This window comes from Euprymna scolopes, chromosome 3 (genome assembly GCF_053919585.1).
Source record: "Euprymna scolopes isolate OS-2025 chromosome 3, ASM5391958v1, whole genome shotgun sequence".
Lineage (NCBI taxonomy): Eukaryota > Metazoa > Mollusca > Cephalopoda > Sepiida > Sepiolidae > Euprymna > Euprymna scolopes.
The window spans coordinates 117,743,264-117,764,013 of record NC_136484.1 but is presented as its reverse complement, the minus strand read 5'-3'; the positions used below and the strand labels follow the sequence as shown (position 1 = coordinate 117,764,013).

Sequence of the window (20,750 nt, the reverse complement as noted above, 5' to 3'; positions counted from 1 at the left end):
TTAATACCACTAATCCATTGCTCTTCTATCTTTTCCCTTTCTTACCCCTCGGGGGGGGGGGGGTTAGGGTGAGATAAGTTAGCTCCCTCCCCCTTCTTAACAACCTCCTCCCTCCAGTCCCACGCATACATGACCTAACCTTTTATTCGGCTCCAACAAGGCTTAAAATGTGATAGGCAATTTACTAGTGTTTCGTTTTTGTTTCATTGTTTGTTTGTTTGTTTTCATTTTGGCCTTCTCGTTTTGAAGACACTTTGTAAATAAATACCTTCTTACTTGTTGATGCTGCGGAGTGGTGGTGGTGGTTGGGTGGCCGAGGGGGTGGGGAGATCTACCGAATAGAAAAATACAGACTGAGAGAAAAGAGGGGCAAAAAGGAACACTTGGATAAGTTTAATTGTGAAGTTGACCTTCAATTTTAGAAGAGTTCTATTTCTGAATGACCGCGTGTATCTACGTACCGATTTTACTGATTAGGTACGGCAAATTAAGGCACAGCAAATAGTCCCTGTTGATTTTTTATTCGTTTGATATTTAGGCACGACAAATCGCTCTTGCTGTTTCGTGTGTGTGTGTGTGTGTGTGTGTGTGTGTGTGTGTGTGTGTGTGTGTGTGTGTGTGTGTGTGTGTGTGTGTGTTTTTTGCTAAAACTCTTTGTAAAAACATAAACAATTTTTTTTTCAGACCTAGGGCAAATATCTGGAAAAAAAATACAAGCTAAAAACACAAAAAGAAAAAATATTTCTTTTAATGGACCTTCCAAACTTTCACAAAAACACTCGACTAGCTTCAACCACTATATATGATTTTCCCCACTCACATTGTCTAAATGAACAAAGCTTCTTTCCAAAAACTGCCCACCTTTGGAACACTGTTCCGCTGGCCTGCTTTCTGGTTGAATACAACTTAGTAGCCTTCAAATCTAATATAAACAAGGTTCTGTTAAGCTGTTCTCATAAATAATCAAATTCTACTCAATTTACACCATAAGTGATTACTACACCACCACCTTACATTCATTAATCCTTACCATCGAGTGGCTTTCAGGCCTTGATAATTGATGACCCCCCCCCTCAAAAAAAAAGTAAAGGCAACAAAATGTCTGTTCACTTTTTTAAGAAAAAAAAAAGAGAGAGAATGAATGGTAAATATATGAAAAAATTATTTAATTCCTTCAAATCTCAGCCCGTCAGTTTGAAAAATAAAATGTTTATTTTTTAGCAAGATTTTTAGCAGAAAAAAAATAGCATCACAGTTCATCTAAATTAGATTCGGTTTCTTGCTATTCTTGACGTAATAATCTCACGTTGCTCGAAGGATGTGTCAAGATATCACACAAATAAAGATTCAGCAGAAGCAGTTTTCGTGTCTAGACATACAATTGTCGCGCCTGATTTGCTGTACATAATTATTAAATTCACTACCTACACATCTATTCATGAGTGATAATCCATCTATATATATAAAAGCAAAAATGTGTGTATGTATGTATGTTTGTATGTATGTGTGTTTGTATGTATGTGCGTTTGTATGCCTCACAAAAACTTTCGCCAGAGGCGACGGATGTTCACGAGATTGGTATCATTTTGAAGCCCGACATCTTGGACGGCAAATATCGAAAAATTGGCCCAAAACATTAATTCCTTCACCCTAAATTGGACCCTTTTCTACAAGGAAGGGGGGGGGCTGAAAAAATCGTTTCTTCATTTTCTCTCCTCCTGCTACTACGACAATGACGTCATGTTTGACCTAGAAAACATTGACGTTAGTTTAAACCAGCTGCAATTGTTTTTAAAGGTTTAATTTTATCCGTTCTCAATTGTATGTCTTTGGTATAGGGGTAACGTGCCAGGCTAATTTTTTCCGCCTTAGTTTCGATGCTTCGGGTTCGAGCCTAGCTTCTTACCTAAACTTTTTTCCTCTTTTACACCTTTTTTCTCTTTTTTGCTTTGTTTTGGTTTTTCCAATGTTTTTTAACATTATGTTTTTTTTATATTAAAACAGGGTCACCCTCTCCTACATACACACCTCCAAACATCCGGGCAACGCCAGGTACCCCCACTAGTCTATATATATAAAAGCGAAAATGTGTGTATGTATGTTCACTTTTGTGTATGTCGAAGAAAGGCTTTTTTTCCGAGAAGTGCTCGGTCGGCACACAACTTCTTAAAACTTTTTATAACACATATAAATCATAATATCTCCGAGTTAACAATGGAGGTCGCCTGTATATTTAATTTGCTTGACTTCGGGAAGATAAATATTCAACATTTTTCGCTCGCCGCATGTGGATTAGGATTTTTCGTATAATAAAAGTGACACTAATTCTGGTGGGGTCGCGATCGCCGGAAATGTCCGAAAGCAATCAGCTTTCATCAATGTGGAAATATTTTCCTTATATCAGAGAAATACTATTCAATTTCGACAAGGGGGGCTGGTCCCCCCCCCACAACATCCTGGGAGAATAAAAATAAAAAAAGCGTTCCCGCATTAAATAAAATGCTACCCTGCAATCAAAGTTGACCTCATTAAGTCATTAAAACGTGCACCTGCCAATTTAAGTAATTAAATAAATTCAAACGTGTTTCCATTAGTATGTCGCGGTGGCCCAGTGGTTAACGTTGCACGTTCTTTTTCACAGTTTAATTTCCAACTTTGCCTCAAGGGTTCGGGTTCGAAACTCATACTTACCTACCAAAACTTTTTTTTAATTTTAACCCCCCCCCCGGAGTTTTGATTTACCCAAACCCACACACACTTCCAAACACCCAGACAGCGCCGGGTACCCCCGCTAGTCTATATATATAAAATCGAAAATGTGTGCATGTATGTATGTATGTGTGTTCACTTTTTCTGTATGTCTACAAAAGGCTTTTTTGCCGTGATTCTCGATTGGCTCGCTCCTTCTTAAAACTTTTTACATGCTGTCTAAATAATAATATCTACGACTAAGGAACTCTGGTCGCAGCTATCTTTAATTTACCCGACTTTTACAAGCTATTTTCGCGATATTTTTGGATCGCCGCATAGCGGGGAAAACGGAACTGGCTTCCAGCGCAAAACTAGGTTAAACATCACGCGACTTAACGTTCTCGCACCTGTTAATTTCGATTTATAAACGTCAACTTAACACACTTATTAATTCATCTATTCCTGTGGTCGAGATGGTTAGGTCGCAAGGTTTTTTTTCCATTTCCTTTTCACCTCCGCGTCAAATGTTCGGGGTTCAAGCCTACCTTTCTACTTAAACTTTTTTTTTCTTTTACACCTCCAAACACCCGGCCAACGTTTTTTTTTTTAAACAGGGTTGTTTTTATCTACCTCCCCACCCCAACACACACACACACCTCCAACCACCCGGAGAACGTGTGTGTGTGAGGACACTTCTCAACCTATATACTAATGTTGAGACGTTAATCGGAATCGGGAATCGAAAAAATCGGAAGATTTGGGGGTATCGGAATCGGTTTTGGAATAGGAAAAATTGATGCTTATTTTCCGATACCAAAACGATTCTTTTAATTGCCTTTTTTTATTTGATTTTGTTTAAAGGAAAATCTTCCATTGTTGGTAATAATAATAAAATAATACATATTTATTGATTTTAAATTACCAGTAAAACTAAAATCTATAGATCACTCTCCACAAGTGTATTTTGACGTTTAGGAAAATATCTGCATGTTTAACATGTGTTTTTACGAAGATCAGGGAAAATAACACTCTTATAGTTAAACAATTAGAGATCTATGAAGAATCGGAATCGGTAATTGTATCGGAATCGGAAAAAATATTGGAATCGTCTCATTACTACTATATACTAATCGAATTTGATATGTGGTATATAGGTTATTCAAAGATGTGGAAAACTTTTTAATCGGTTTTCATCCGGGGGGGGGGCTGCTAACGGGTCAAAACTGAAAAATACGTACGTCAGCATGATTGGATTTTCGTCTGTTTGCTGTTTCACGAATGCGCATGTGTAAATGGTTCACATTACAGATTCTTTATGTTGATAATAAGTAAGTTTGACAACACTTTATAAAGTTCGTGGCAAGCAGGTGTAATGGTTATCGTACGTGATTTATTGTCTTTAGGTTTTGGTTTCGATCTCAGCTCGAGTATTTTTTTTTCCTTTTTTTACTTACAAGAAGTGAATTGTTTAAAAAGAAGAAAAAAAACATAATACTCGCATGCAGATGTCTAGGTTTCTTTCCGGGTTTTTTTTTTCTGCCTTATAGTTTTGCATCATTTTTTTTTTTTTTTTTTTTTTTTGTATATATATTCATTACTTTAATATGACAATTAAGTAGAGACCATTGGTTTACTTTGGAATTCAACATTAAATATTTCGAATTTGGCTATTAGAGTGCACATGCAACGAACTTTTTGAATCACGCTTTTTATATTTGTAACCACGTGACTAAATCAACTAATAAGTGATTACCCTGTCTCCATGTGATCTTGGATTCCATAAACTAAAAAAATAAAATCAACACTGGTTTTAATTTCCTTTCTTCATTTCTCACCTTCTTTTCCATATTTTTCCTTTCTGTTCTTTTTCTTGCTTTTTTTCCTTATTTATTTTCTTTTTATAGAGTGTTTTCTTTCTTGTGTTTATATCTACTTTCTTTCTTTCTTTTTTTACCTCCTTCTCTTTTCCGTTGTTTTTTTTTTTTGTTTGTTTTTTTATTATTTTCTTTTTTCTTCCTTTCTTTTTCTTTTTTCCTCCATCCAATGTCTGGCCTGCCATTTGTCCAGCTTTATGTCTTCCTTCACACATGCGAAACACTTCTATGACATTTTTATGTTCTAACTTAAGAAATTATTGAAATATATCTTAACACTTTCAACACTTCCCTGCTAAATAGAAAAATCCTTGTTCAAACACTTGTATCACTTTTTGCCAATGTGACAAACGCTGTTATATAAATTTACTGGACACATTGCCCAACAAAATGTCTTAATCTCTGTTCTGCATAATTAGGTCTGTGTACCTGTTTTTATATTTCTATGTACAGAATTCATTCTTAAACTATTAAACCGATCATTATGATCTTTCAAACACAGCTGTTCAGCATAAGGTGTCGTAATGTGGGCTATATTTAGTTAAGATTATTTTTATGACAAAGAGACAAAAAATTGGGATGAAATCCCTTCATGAAAATTCAGATATCTTGAATTTGTGTAAAATGTTAACAATATGAATTACGCACCGTTTTTTAATGGAAATCTCTCCAGACAAGGTGTGAAACCACTTCATGTAAGGAGCTAGTAATTGGTTAATAAGTATTACTCCAAATTATAATTTGTTTAGAGTATTTTAAAAGGATTGGAGGGGGGCCATAATAAGAGTGCATCCTCTAAGTTGAAAATTCAAATATTTCAAACCCGTAGGTACATAATTCACTCTAAAAATAATTTGGGATGACCATGGATTCAGTAGTCATTAGACACCAATTAAGTAAGATCTCTGTATTACACGTTTTTCTTAAGACTCCTTAAGCTTAAGCCGTAAGTTTTAGAGAGTTTCTAGAATCAAAAACGGTTGCATTTGATATTAATAATCACACACACACACACACACACACACACACACACACACAATCTGCAGTTTAATATTTTTCTCTGTTTATCTATCTACATAGAATCCGGACCTGAGATTCGAAATCGGAGGCTCGGGTTTCGAATCCAGGGTTCAGATATGTCTGACTGATGAGCCGAAATGAGGACGAAACTCGAATCTTGGACTTCTGATTCCTTAGCTGGCATGGCTCTTGTAGGCTTCGATGTTGTTTGACTGTTGAAATAATTATATAATCTCTCACATTCTGAAAAATTCTATCTACATGATTATAAAAATTTGTGGACTGTCCGGAAAATTCATTTTTTTACAAAAGGTGTGACAGGTGAATTTATATATATATGTGTGTGTGTGTGTGTGTGTGTGTGTGTGTGTGTGTGTGTGTGTGTGTGTGTGTGTGTGTGTGTGTACGCGCTCGTATGGGAATGGCTCAGAGGCTAGGCAATGAGAGTGAAGTTATATATATGCGTGTGTGTGTGTGTGTGTGGAGGGGAGCCAGAGATTAAGGAATGAGGGTGGAGAGTTTATGTTTTGGTTTCAATTCCATCTGATGGCACCCAAGTCATAATTTTATATATATATATATATATATATATATATATATATATATATATATATATATATATATATATATTTATTTAGTTTTGATCTCACTACTATATATTAGGTTCAATATAATAATCGATAGAGAACTGTCTGTATAATTGCCTCATTTAAAATATCATATTTAAGTGTATCTTATGACCGGACAACGCCGGGTGGTCTGCTGGTTTTTCTTTAAAATTGATTTTAGTTTACAATACTATTAAATATTCCTTGTGGTCTCCAGAGGGAAGTGGAAGAACTTCTCTGAAAACATGCCCGTTCCCTTTTTTCAGACATAAATCAAAAGGAAGATATTAACCAGCTTGATTACTACACATCGTTCCCAACTTCTGCGATGCCAGTTTGTCTAACATAATTAGATCCCTAGGGGGCATTTCCAATACATAATCGAATTTCAATATGAAAAATTTTACGTTTCTTCGTCATTCTAACATTGTATCTACAATCAATATTGCTGCAGTATGATAAAACAAAATTTCATGTGACTCAGTATATTCAAATGTTATCAATAACGATCTCTCGGCACACAGGTTATAAAATTTTATTTTGTCAGCATTTAATCTTTATGGGAATTTGGACAGACGTCATCAGATAAGTAACAAGAATACAGAGAGAGAGAGAGAGAGAGAGAAGGGGGAGAGAGGAAACAACTGGTCGATACTTAAGGGCATACTTTAAAAATCCTTCTTCCCTTGGAGTTGTCTCCCTTGCATTGTGTGGGTGTTTTTTTTTTAATACAAAAACACGTGGGTATCGATCTTCTGTTTCGCAAAGCACTTTTTTTTTCACTAATATTAACAATTAGCATAGATATCCCGAAAAATTGAGTCATAGGAAAACCCTAAAAAACATATCTTAGTGACCCCTGAAGATTGAACTTTATGACCTACGAGCCCACCCTGAAACCCACGGTTCGAATTCTTGCAATGCAGAGCTAACCCCTCTTTTCCTTAGTAGAGAAAAGGAAACATGTATTCAACACCCGAAGAAGGTCGCAGGGTACAGCGACCGAAAGTTTGTGCTAATAACATCTCAAAAATTCAGAAGTGCATTTTTTTTTTAAATATTTAAATTTCGTTCATATTTATAAGATCCATTACTTTGTCTGCTTCTCGTAAAGCCGGTGCTCTCTATCACTCTAAATACTTTTCTCACATCTGAAGCTATTCTTTATCTGTACAGATATACTATCAGATCATGTATAGACTTATATTTGGGCTGGTGAATCTCTGCCCATTTGACAGTTCTTGATAAGGTGCTGAAACATATCTGCATTTGACTGCCCCCACCCCCATCCTTCTTCTCTGCAATCTCTCTCTTACAGACGTGATGTTGATAGCCTCAGTTTTTTTGTTTTTTTTCATATGAATGGTATTATGGCATGTGTTCTTCAGAATTGTCTGATCTATCCTCTGCTTCTTTTGTTCCGACTTCTCTGACTCGTTCGTCTTGCAATCTTCAATTTTATGCTTTGATATCTCATAGCAATACAGCTTCCAATTCTAGTTGTTTCTCTCCAACAATTGAAGGCTTGTGGAACTCTCTCCTGCTGACTGTTTTCCTCTTACCAACAGACTTGATTTTTTTTTTTTTTTTTTTTTTTTTTTTACAAGACTACAACCAATTGGGATTTCTTGTCTTTGCAATAAGCATAGTTTATTCTTGTTAACTCCTTACATCAAGTGACGCCAGGTTTTGCCTGGAGCGATTTCACACACACACACACACACACACACACACACACACACACATTATATATATATATATATATATACTTTCACTACACTGATGAAAACTGCAGGATCGGTCGAAATTGTGTACTTGTAAAAAAAGTTTTTTAATTTTTTTCATAATATTATTTTGTTATTTTGTATTCCTGCACGTCACAAATTGAAAACGAATAAAGAAAATTTATAAGCTTTTATACTTTTCGTATTCTTTTTTATTCATATATATATATATATATATATATATATATGAAATAAAATGTAGGTGGAAGGACCTGGATACTCAACGTTTCGCCCGATTTATGCGGGCTTCTTCAAGAGGGATGGTCGACCATCCCTCTTGAAGAAGCCCGCATAAATCGGGCGAAACGTTGAGTATCCAGGTCCTTCCACCTACATTTTATTTCATATCGTCGGATTTAATCCAGCTCAACAATCATATATATATATATATATATATATATATATGTATGTATATATATATATATATGTTGACAGTAATTACATAATGATATTTTGCCCAGACGCCATATATATATTTCTAATGTTGTTTTTTTTTGGTAAAATAATTTTTTCAATCATATTTCACTCTTTGTGTATACCAATTCTTTTTGCTTAGAAGCTCAATGTATGTTAAATATAAAAACAGAGCATATATAAAAGAATAACATAAAAATATAAAAAAGTATAGCTATATTCCAAGATCCAAGTATTTATTTTTCATTAAAAACAGATCCTCCAGTTGGTTAAAATTTCAGTTTATTTTTTACAGATCTGTTTCGTTATGCAGAAACAATCAGTTATTATTATGTCAACACAGACTCTCCTCGTGCATATACTCTTCAGAAAAAGTAGAAATCCTTTGCTTAAAAAGAAAAAATGCATGACAATATATTGTCGGAAAAAAGACAAAAGAAACAAAAAGAAAATTCATAGAAGAATCAGTATCATGTGTTTGTCTCGGCAGCCATCTTGGATCGTGAAATGTATCAAACTTTTAACATGCTGAAGAAGCTGTTTTGCATGAAAAATAAATATTTGAATCTTCGAATGTAGCTGTACTATTATTTATATGTATATATCTTCTTTTAATTTTTCTGCTAATTGACAAGTTTTCTCCTTTTTTCTCTTTTTCTTTTTCCAGATTGAAATTTTTGTGAATGAGCAAGATTTTCCTTGGTTGTTTTCATTCCTTTTCTGGGAATAAGGATGAAGCCCGCAAGTCGGATGTCTTTCAAACTGACCCGAGTCAGAACCATTCTCTGCCGCAGCTGACATCAAATCACTGTCAGTTCCAAAACGGTAACACAAACAGCAGCCACAGTTACTGCACCATGACACCACCACCACAGTCGCCAGCTCCACTGGCACTTCAGCCATCAGCATTAGTGCCACAACCCCAGTCCTCAGATCCCATCCTTGACAGGCTTCAAGAGGAGACCCCAAAACGAATCCATCAGATATTACTTAACAAAACTACAAACCCACAGATGGGGATGTACCAAACAGGTACCAACAATGTCTCATCTCAATGTCTGCAAATCGGAACCGATTCAAATAATTCCGAAACTAACAGACTGCATATCAATAACTTAACTGACAAGGCGACCCAAACTCTTAGAAAAGAAGTCAGTTCACCAAGCAATAATAATAATAACAGCCCCCCTATTTTGTTGGAGCTGAAGACCACTGAAGGCAAGAAGCGCCTCCAATCTTCAAACAGTGTTGACAATGCCAATATGAATTATGTTTTCGATTTTACTGATGCGAACACGTTCCAGAATCAGGATTTTACAGCTGACAGCAGAAACAAATCAAATCCGTTTCAGATCCCGAGCCCCGATCTACAAGTGATGATGAACACGCACTCAAATGTGATGGTAAAGAGAAAGAACTCGCTCAAGCTTACCCAAAGTGACACGTCCGGTTTAAAACAGAGTAAAAAGGGGAGGCATGATAGTCAGAGAAAACTGGTGACTCGGGCATTACAGTCATTTGCGGCCAGCAACAGGGCTAATAATAATAATATCAACAACAGTTTTAACAAAAATAAGGGAAAGATGAATTTGCCAGATAATTCTTTAATAATCAGTAACATCCCAGCTATTAACAAACAAAAGGATTTGCTTGTGCTTGATTCGGAGCCATCAAATGCAAAAGTAGCTATTGTGCCATCATGTACGAAAGTGTCTCTGGCACCATCAGATGCAAAAGTGTGTCTGGAGCCATCAGATGCAAAATTGTCTCTGGCGCCATCAAATAGAAAAGTGTCTCTGGTGTCATCAGATGCAAAAGTGTGTCTGGAGACATCAAATAGAAAAGTGTCTCTGACGCCTTCAGATGCAAAAGTGTGTCTGGAGCCATCAAATGGAAAAGTGTCTCTGCCACTATCAGATGCAAAAGTTTCTCTGGTACCATCAGATACAAAAGTTTCTCTGGCACCATCAGATGCAAAAGTGTGTCTGGAGCCATCAAATGCAAAAGTATCTTTGGAGACATCAGATACAAAAATGCCTCCAAAAATTATAAATCAAAACAGCTTAAAAGAAGATCCCCAAGTCGCAAAAGAACCAAATACAGCACAAGAAAAAAGAATCGAAATTCCCTCAAACGAAACTGAAATACCGTATAACGGATATCTTAGAGAAAATAGTTTACAGTGGTCATCATCTGACAGCTTAGACATGACAGCGCCAATAACACAAAATTCCCAAAAGGATGAAAATGTTGCTCAGGATGATGCAAAGAGCCAAAAACCCTCGGAAGAAAATGCAGAAGATTCTAAAGACCCGTTTAAGGTGCCGATATTAAACACACACGTCAGAAACCTTTCACTCGATTCTCCTCTTGGAGCGAATATATCTCAGAATGGAATGCAATCTTTCTGCATTGAAAAGAGCATTTTGGATTGGATGCACAAGAAGTATTGCTCGGAACAGTACCGCAAGAAACGGTCGAGTTCTGCTGATACAGTCAACTGCATTAATGGGCAATATTTTGTCCAATTGCAGTCAAAAACGCAACCGAATGAATCAGGACAAAATGAAGATGTGCCTTCATTTTCTCTTCACACACTTCAATATTACAAATTACCAAAATCAACAGTTCATGCTGGTAATTACCAAACAGCACCGCCATCTTTCCGAAGAGAATTTAAGTATAGGCAACAGAGAATTATTACCAATGGAACTTTGGATAAGGTAAGTCACATTGTCTTGTTTTATTTAAATCTTTGAAAAGGAAAATTCAAATTGAAATATTTAAAAAGAAAAGTATTATTATTGGCAGCTGTTTGTTTATTTGTTTGTTTGTTTTTTTTTGTTTTTTTATTTTTTGTTATCAGAGTTGCAAAATCAGAAAGCATAAGGTCCGACTCCAAAGATTCTAAAAATTCGGAAGTTGACTCCTAGAATTCCAAAATATATGATTTTGGCTCCTTATTTTAAAGTTTTCCAATATTCAGACAGTTGATTCTTCTGGTACTAAAAAGTCTGATTCAAACTCGAAGCAACTGAAACTTTTTCCAAAATCTTAGACTCATTCTCACTTCAACTCTGCAATTGTGGTTCTTATTAGAAATTTTCAACCGTTTTTTTTTTCTTCATCCACCCTTCTTCAGCTTCCTTGTGTTAAATAAAGAAATGCAAACCTTTATAAAGTTCCTAAAAGTTACATAGTTCGCAATGCATTCTTTAGATCGAGTGAAATGCCTCTAGTTCATTTTCTTAAATCGTCCTGCTAACTGTTGTACCCTGAATCCTCGATGGTTCGGATATGTTAGGACATTCAATAATCTATCTATATAAAGTTGAGTTTTTTCCTCACTCTGACAGCGATATTAAAAGCCTACTTTTTCGATTGACATTTATTTGCTTCTTCACAAAAGGACAAATTAACTTAAGTGTAGCATCAAACCAGATACTACACTGTAATCTTTGCCGGAAGGCTAGATCTACTTTTTCTATTGATATTTCTTTGCTGCCTCACGTCAACAAAATATGACACACAGTCTTTTTTAATGTGGGAGAAAACCAACTCTCCAAAATAGGCCACTCTGGAAGTAGGCAAAAATAAAAATTGCCTTAGTATAGAAATATTTTTCCTCCATTGACTAAGGACAAATTAACTTAGGTGTAGCATCAGAACAGATACTACACTGTGATCTTAGGTACATAATTTATTGCAGTAAATTTTACGATTAGAAATTTACAAAAATTAAAAAATATACAACAAAATTAGGCACAAGGCCCTCTAAGAAGGGGGGAGGGGGAAGGTACAGGGTCTTTGTAACTAAAGTTAAAAAAGCGAAAGAATGTAGACTTTGGAGACTTTCTTGACTGGCAACATTTACCACAATACCGCATTCACTCTGTGGAGTAATCCCTACTTCATTCCCTAGCGTTTTTGTAAAACTATATACATTTGTAAAAAAGATTGTAAAAGTAATTTGTTTGTGCGTGTGTGTGTGTGTGTGTGCATTTTATTTATTTATTTATTTTTTAAATATAATTAAAATAAAGTGTGTGTGTGTGTGTGTGTGTATGTGTGTGTGTGTGTGTGTGTGTGTGTGTGTGTGTGTGTGTGTGTGTGTGTGTGTGTGTGTAAGGATAAAAAGTTCAATTTCATTTGATAAAAATGTCTTAAATTTAGTGTACCTATTTACTATGCCTCCCCATGGGACAGGGTTAGACACCAGGGTCGTTCAAGAGTTCGTGGTTGGGATTGGGTAAATCTAAGAAAATGTTCATATACAGAAATAAAAGTAAACAGCCTAGTGGGGTGTGTTAGTAAGATCCCCCCCCCCCCCATTCCTTAAATTTATGTAATAGATTTCACACTGTTTTCCGAGTGACCAAAAACAAGCAGGAAAATCTCTAATTGGGGATTGGGGTAGTAGCTATGGGAGTTGGGGAGTCAAAACAATATGGGGGGAGGGGGGATCACCGAGTTGGGGATGACCGGGGATAGCAAAAATAAACAAGTGGTTCAGTGCAAGGGGTTGGGCAGACTCAGAGGTTAGGTTCTCTAACACCAAAAAACAAAAACAGGGCCAGGATCTCATTTATACCATCAGTCAAGAATCTCTTTACTTTTCTAAGGCTAACCTAGTGGGATGAGTTCTGAAGGACCCAGCACCACCTGTGCCATGCTTAAGGAGGGAACACGTATTCGAACTTGGCTCCTCGACGGATGCACAAACTAGTGTTGTGCACCCACCTCTTATTAAAGTCAACTCTAGGCAACCTCCTCCAATCGCATCTGATCGTTTACTTTAAGCAAATGTTTAAAGTAAACGATCGGATCCCAATCCGGAACAGATATCCCTTCATAAACCAACTTGAAGCGTGTGATCCAAATCATCATTTGTGCTACTGCTAGCAAAACCATCCTTTCCTCCCTGGGGAACGGCGGCTTCATGTTGTCGACAAAGTACTTTTCGTCGAGAGCAAACGAGCACTCAGCATCGATGGAAGCCATTATCTCGCTGACGTCCTCCAATAGGGCCTGAAGTCGGCTGCAATGAAAAAAGGCATGGCCACCTGATTCGACCTTGCGTTCATCACAGCAGTGACACCAGACCTGTGTTTCTTCTTTGAACATGTTGAGTTCGTCAAAGAGGGGCAGTGCATTCCGGACCAGTCGCCAGGTACGGGAAAATTCCGAATTAGTCAGAAAATCTCATCTCAGTACCCAACTCCACTGAGAGCAGATCTCCTCCCTTGATTATCCTTCCACTTCCCAAGAGGATCCTTTGCAATGCCCTCCACTAACTCTCGATAAAGTCTCTTCCTAGGCTGTTCGAGGACACTGGTCCCCGGCAAAGTGCGGCTCAGCATTTGGCAAAGAACTTATGTTCCCCCTTCGGTCTATGACGACCTTCTACCGAAGGGTCGGGTCTGAGCTTGGGAAACAAGTTCTCAACCACAGGAACCCAAGGAGCATTCTCCTCTAGCGAATGACTCAAGAAGGCCAATCTCTCAGCGTTTTTATGACACAAAAGACTAAGCAGTCCCAGGCCTCCCTTGCTCAGACTCTGAACATAGACCTCTCTGCTGACATAGTGCTTACCTTCGTCCCACAGAAGTGAGTCGATGCGCTTTTGTAAGCAGGTTAGGCATCCTGCAGTGAGAGGAAGTACAGACAATTGGTAAAGGGTGAGTGGAAAGACGTATGTAGCACATGCCTCCGCCCGACTCTTCAAGGACAATTTCCTTCTAATCCAAGTCTTAACCGATGATTTGACCTTTCTCTGTACTTCCGACCAGTTTTTCTCCAAACCAGACACCTGGAACACTGACCAGACCATCAGACTTGCTGTGGTTGAAGACGGCCCTTGTTACTTATTCATATCGAGCAAGCGCCTCGGTCACCACCTGAATGCCCATGGGGCAAGACATGAACACGGTGACATCATCAGCGAACACGGAAACCCTGGCTCTGTGATCTTAGCCCAAAGGCCAGGTAAAATGAATCCTTGATATGCATAGTCATAAAGATGTGAGCGATTACATAAAGGTTAACTAATTTGCATATTCCTTTGAATTAAGTAATTATTCATTTTTTATGGTTTCTTATTTGATAATTGGTTTCATTTCACTATTATGCTGAATTCTATTTATGCATCGTTTCCACATTCTGCATAATTGCTTAGAATTTAAAATGCAAACGTTCTAACATATATATATATATATATATATATATATATATATATATATATATATATATATATACTAGCAAAAGTACCCATCGTTGACTGGGTTCAAAAACAACCTACAGAAAATGGACTCTGATTTATGAAAGTATGATAGGTTATGAAAAGGAAGGGTTGTAAATTTGAGTTGAATTTGGGGGTATCAAAACCAAAACAAAATATGATGAAAGTAAAAATAAAATAGATAAACCCCATAATTTATTACATAATACCTGTTCACACTGAAACACTTATCACAATATTCTGTGAATCTATATTAAAAAACCTTGTTAAACTTTGTGACATATTTCCATTCTATGGAGGTCAGGTGCGAACGAACACCCCATAATTTTATTATACCATATTTCTTCAAACAGAAACATAATTATCAAAGTATACTTACGCAGATGGATATGAAAAGTCTTTATTAAAGTTTGTGCCTGTTTCCATTCTATGGAGGCCAGGCGCGAACGCTGACCCCACAATTTTATTATATCATCCCTATTTAAGTTAAAACATACTTATCAAAGTATTTTATGTACATCTATATCAAAAACACTTATGAACGTTTTTTTTTTTAATAATAAAGAAATAAGAACATTACTTGTTATCGTGTCAAAAGAAGGAAAAAATCCTGCTCACGTGATTATGTGTCTTTTTAAAAACATTTGCATAACCTTTTTATTTTTATTCATATATCTGTTTAAGCTTCTTTTTTTTGTCAGTGTACTAGAAGAAATTCAGTTGATTACAACCCTTTCTGCGTGTTCTTTACATTACAATAGTACAACCATGAATCTGACAACACAATACTACACCATTTAATACTGTAAAACTGAAACGAAGCTGTTCTGCTTAAAAAGGGCCCCATTTTCTTCTTATCCATATTTATATCGATTATTTGCTTTAAGAAACTAAAATAATTACGTGTTTATTTTTTTGATATCCCATTTTGCTGTTTCAGACTATTTTACTAAAGCAAGTATATCTTCATTATTTTTTTAAACTCTTTTTGTTTCTTTGTTTTTCGATATTTCGTCAATATTATCTAGTAAGAGTGTTTAGCAGAATAGCCAACAAATGACTACCCGAAAAAATAAATATACAAGAAATAAATGTTACCATAGTCAATAAAAGTTCAGTTCATTTTTTTTGTTGTTTTGAAATAGTTTTTAATGCTCTTTACTTGAAATAATTTCAACGAACCGAAATTAAAACGAAATTTGAGATGATAACTATTTAAATGAATTTTTATAAAAACTACACATGCCATAATCGAATATTCCTCAAGCACAAAATAACGGAAAACATTAAAATATGTTTATAAATATTCCTTACGTTGACGGAACTCTCTTAAATTGTTAACACATATCATATTTTGCTTAGGGTAAACTTTTTGAGTATCAAAACCTATCTCTTTACAACCCCCTCCTTTTCATAACCTATCATACTTTCATCGATCACATTTCATTTTCTCTAGGCTGCTTTTGAACCCAGTCAAGGACGGGTACTTCTGCTAGTATATATATATATATATATATATATATATATATATATATATAAAGGTGATCTTGTCGGTGTGTGTGTGTGTGTGTGTGTGTGTGTGTGTGTGTGTGTGTGTGTGTGTGTGTGTGTGTGAAAAGTCTTTACCAAACACTTTTCGGAATATTTGGTCTACAGAGTTTAAATTTGATATATTGGGTATTCGGTCATGTAGTACACTTTGATTTGCTTTTCATTGTGGTAAAAGGGTAAAAAATGAAAACAAAACAGTTGACCTTGGCAGGAGTAGTTTACTAAACCTGTTTACATGCAAAAATCTACATTCATAGGTTAAACAACGTTATTTTTTAACTATTCATATGCATATGCTAATGAATGAGGCTGCAGAGTTGTATGCTTTGGCTTCGATTTTAACTGATGGCACCCAAATCATGTTTTTTAACTTTTGAAATCACTATATATTAGGTGCAATATAATAATCGATAGAGAATTGACTCTATAATAATAAATACGAAATCTGCATGAATTAAAATATCATATTTAAGCATATTTTCCCACTGGACAAAGCTTAAATCCCACTTAAGGATAAGGGTATTGAGAGATAACAGTAAGAGAATTACTAAGTGAAATTTTTCAAAATTTACTTATTTGGTACTGGTACAGTTTCTGACCCATACTAAAACCGACTTTTCATCAGTATCTTTTGACTGTTCACATAAACAGCCGGGACCTGACGACATGCTTAGCCAATCAAATTGCAAATTGAATAAATAATAAAACTTCTAATTTCTTTAAAAACGAAAAAAAAATTTCTCAGAAACCCTAACCCTAAAAAAAAATGTAAAAAAAAAAAGAAAAAAAAAAGAAAAAACAACTTATGTTTTCCACCCTAATTTTGACCTAGCTCAAACCTAGTGGATCTGGTCTGAAAGCTGCGTCATTATAGAAAAAATAAAACAATTTTATAATATTTAAACAAACCTTCGTTTTTTTTGTTTTTTTTTAATGAATACCTTAGATTTGCACTTATTTTTTTTATTTCAGATATGTCATTATCTTTTTTTTTTCAATCAATATTGCAGATATGTCAATTTTTTTTTTTTTAATTAATATTTCAGATGTAATTTTTTTAATTATTATTTCAGATATGTCACTTGTTACTTAATATTTTAGATATGTCATTTTTTTTTTTAAATTTATATTTGAAATCTGACATTTTTATAAAGAATATTGTGAACTGTTAATATTTATTTGACATATTTGAAAATTCAGTTTTTGTGTCATTCTTATGAACTAATTTGTGTAAAAATATTTTCAACTGGAAATAATTCATCCTTAAGTAGAAATGAGAAACATATTTTGGAAACACAGTGAATGATTTTTATGTAGTAGTCAGCAATTTTTACATACTTTTTCTCTTATATATATATATATATATATATATATATATATATATATATATATATATATATATATGTTTTGGTCGTGGGTGTGTGTATGGAGAGGAAGGGGTGACAAACGTTGTTATCTTGTGGAGCTTTACAGCTTAACCTCCTTTTCATGACTTGAACAATTAAGCTTAACCTTGGTACATTCCTTTAAGGCAGAGTGTTTATTGTAAACACAAGAGTCTTACTAATCACGTGACAAGCGTTTCGAGACTCGAAATATACTTTCGACAATATTCATTTAAGGCTATCGCAGACGAATGGAAATATAGCTTTATATTTATTGGTAAAAATAAAACTAAAATACAGGTGCAACCGTGATTTTTTTTTCAGTTCGCTTTTATTGTGGACAAAATCACAAAAGGAAATTTGATACAACCCTCCGCCACCTGTGAACTGAACCTGCTACCTCTACTGTTCTACATCTGCTCACCCAAGAACATTTATCCATTCTTTCAATGTGGCCATACCATCCAAGTCTCCTGTTCTGCACAAATCTTCCTGTACTGTCCCGATTTAACTTTCTTCTGAGGTCAGCAAATCTAAGCTTGTCTTTCAGACTCACATTATATTATTCTCATCTTATTTCTCTCCATGCAACGCATGTCCTCGACCTCCCAGGCCAGGTTTCACTTCCATGCATCATCACAGTGCATATATATGCCTGATAGACTCTTGCTTTAGTCAACAATGATAACGCTCTGCTAGTTAGTAATTGGAGAAATTACCTGAATTTACTGCATCCATCCCTAAATTATTACAAACTACTAAAGATCTTGTATTATATGGACTATTCGGAATACTGTTTTCATTTCGTTCATAAGAATCCGTGGCATAACGGATACAGTTCTAGGTAAAATTTAGTTGTAAGTGTCACTCTTCTGTAAAGTCTAATCAAGAGTGCACACGATACTCAGAATACCATTGCGAATAAATTAAGACTTCTACCCATACATGGCTGATGAAACAAAAGCATGCTACCCCTTTCAAAATTTCAGTTATGCACACACACACACATATATATATATATATATATATATATATATATATATATATATATATATATATATATATAATTATTTACTATAATAATTATTAAATACCTACAGACACTAGTGTTTCATCCTTTCGGGAATCATCAGTGCAGGGTGTCACGATTAACACCAGTCAATAGATTCGAACCCGGTGACAGAAGCCACCGCTGGTTTCATTAGCAAGGACCTAATCCATTTGGCTAACGTTAACCACAAGAAAATGCTGTTTAAATGCTTTTTAATATCTGTCAGAGTGATTTAATCATTATATGATGATCTGCGCATAAGAGCTAAATTGGCCGACTTTTAATTCAACTGAAAGTGCTCAACAATAAGAAACGAGTTTCTTAATGGGGCTAATCTCTAGTAATAAGTAGTGATCTATAGTGATAAGTAGTAATATTGTACATCGAAAAACAAGAATAAGTTTAAGACTTCCAAAAATTCATATTGGAATTATGCGCCATGGCGTAACGGATAAAATACTTGAGATTTAGCCCTAAGTGACACTCTTTCTCAATACATCGATACTCAAAATACAATTGTAAATTACTTAAGAACTTAAATCAGGTTATGGCTGACGAAACAAGAGCATACTACCCCTGTGGATTAAATAAAGGGCCCCGTTTGATATTCCAAATTTGCAGATTCCCGAGTCTGACAGAAAGATGCCCGAATTTGATAAAAGACACATGAAGAAGATCGGAGGTTACATCGGCTGAAACATTGTGAAAATAACACTCAAGATGCAAACACTAGTCCGAATAATCCAAATAATATACACTAAAAATATTTTAATGCTTGAAGGATTGAATGAAGAGTCCATTTCGGGGGGGAGGGGTGTTCAATGAACACCTGGAAATGACTGGATTGTACAATGGTTGAAAATGTTGTGATTTTTGTATAAAGAAACCCTGAACAAAGTCTCAGAGTAGAAAAGACAGTTTAAAGCATTGTTATATGGAAATTCTCACACTCCTAACAAAACGTTATTGGATTTTTTGACAAAGAAAAAATTTGACAACAACAAAAAATAACATTGAACACGGTTTTGTTGTTTTTCCCAAGAAATTCTGGGAGGAAGGGTAAAACTAAAATGAATGGCAAAAAAAAAAAGAAATGATTCGATTCTATTATTCTTTTTGCTTTTTAGCTATCGTTCGCTATAAATGTGTGTGTGTGTGTGTGAGAGAGAGAGAGAGAGAGAGAGAGAGAGAGAGAGAGAGAGAGAGAGAGATTGTTGTTTCCTCAATGGTAATCCCACGAAACTTCAATGTCTATAAAATAATATGAAAGCTCAATAAAAGAATTTGAATTGATCTGGAGGGCTGAGGAATTTGGATTTTGAATAAGATTGCAGCTGAAACATGTATGCATTTATGTAGCCAATAACGTTTGTATGAATAAAAAAATATGTATATTCTATAAAAATTTCTGTGTATATCTAGTTTGAAATTTAGTTTCAATAAAGTTGTGTGATCTTTTCCGCCTACGAGTTTTTTTCTAATTGACTTAAATAATCTGTTGCACGTGTTCGTCTCGTAGTACGCCTTCTTCCAATTCAACCTCCTATTTCGTCCACAGTTTCTTTTAATAAAGTCTCATTTGCATAGAAACAGCGAGAGTCTGCGTTAATCACGCGTGATAGTCAAGTACAAAAGCAACTGTGGGTCGCCATTTTTTTTTTCTCAAGCGACCGAACCCTACAAAACACACACACACACACACACACACACACAAAGCTATTCAGGAAAGTTAAGATTTTTCCTACAGTATATATTTATATGTTTGCATGTACAGGATTCATTCGTAAACTAATTAACCGATCATTATGAACTTTGGATGTTTAGTTATTTTGTTTCACAGCATATCAACCCCCTTTTGGGTGATTCGTGTTGAATCCAGTAATTTTGTGGAAAGTTTTTATGCTTCAAGTCCTTTATATCTTCCATCATTAATTCGTAGTGTTTGGTTTGGTTGTCTTATATTTGGATCCTGTTGTTTTCGTTCCCAGCTTCGCAGAGCGTGAATGAGCTGTGCAAAGGGAAAGGGTTATATTATTGTTTGATGCGTTTTAAAGCAGGGTACCAGGAGGGAAGTAGGAGAGAAAGAAAAAGGGAGAGAGGAGGAGGGAAGGGGGGTTCTTTTGTTTTGGGCTTT

The 20,750-nt window shown here is 35.3% G+C and overlaps 1 protein-coding gene across 2 annotated transcripts in view; it reads left to right on the top strand.

The window, feature by feature from the left end:
• Positions 1–20,750, top strand: part of LOC145258202 (rho GTPase-activating protein 7-like) — a 671,840-nt gene that overhangs the window by 168,708 nt on the left and 482,382 nt on the right. For both annotated transcript variants that reach the window (XM_080116103.1, XM_080116114.1), the window contains one exon: positions 9,059–11,114. In XM_080116103.1, coding sequence (XP_079972229.1) covers positions 9,075–11,114 — 2,040 coding nt within the window. In that variant the 5' untranslated portion in view covers positions 9,059–9,074. The remainder of the gene's footprint in view (positions 1–9,058; positions 11,115–20,750) is intronic.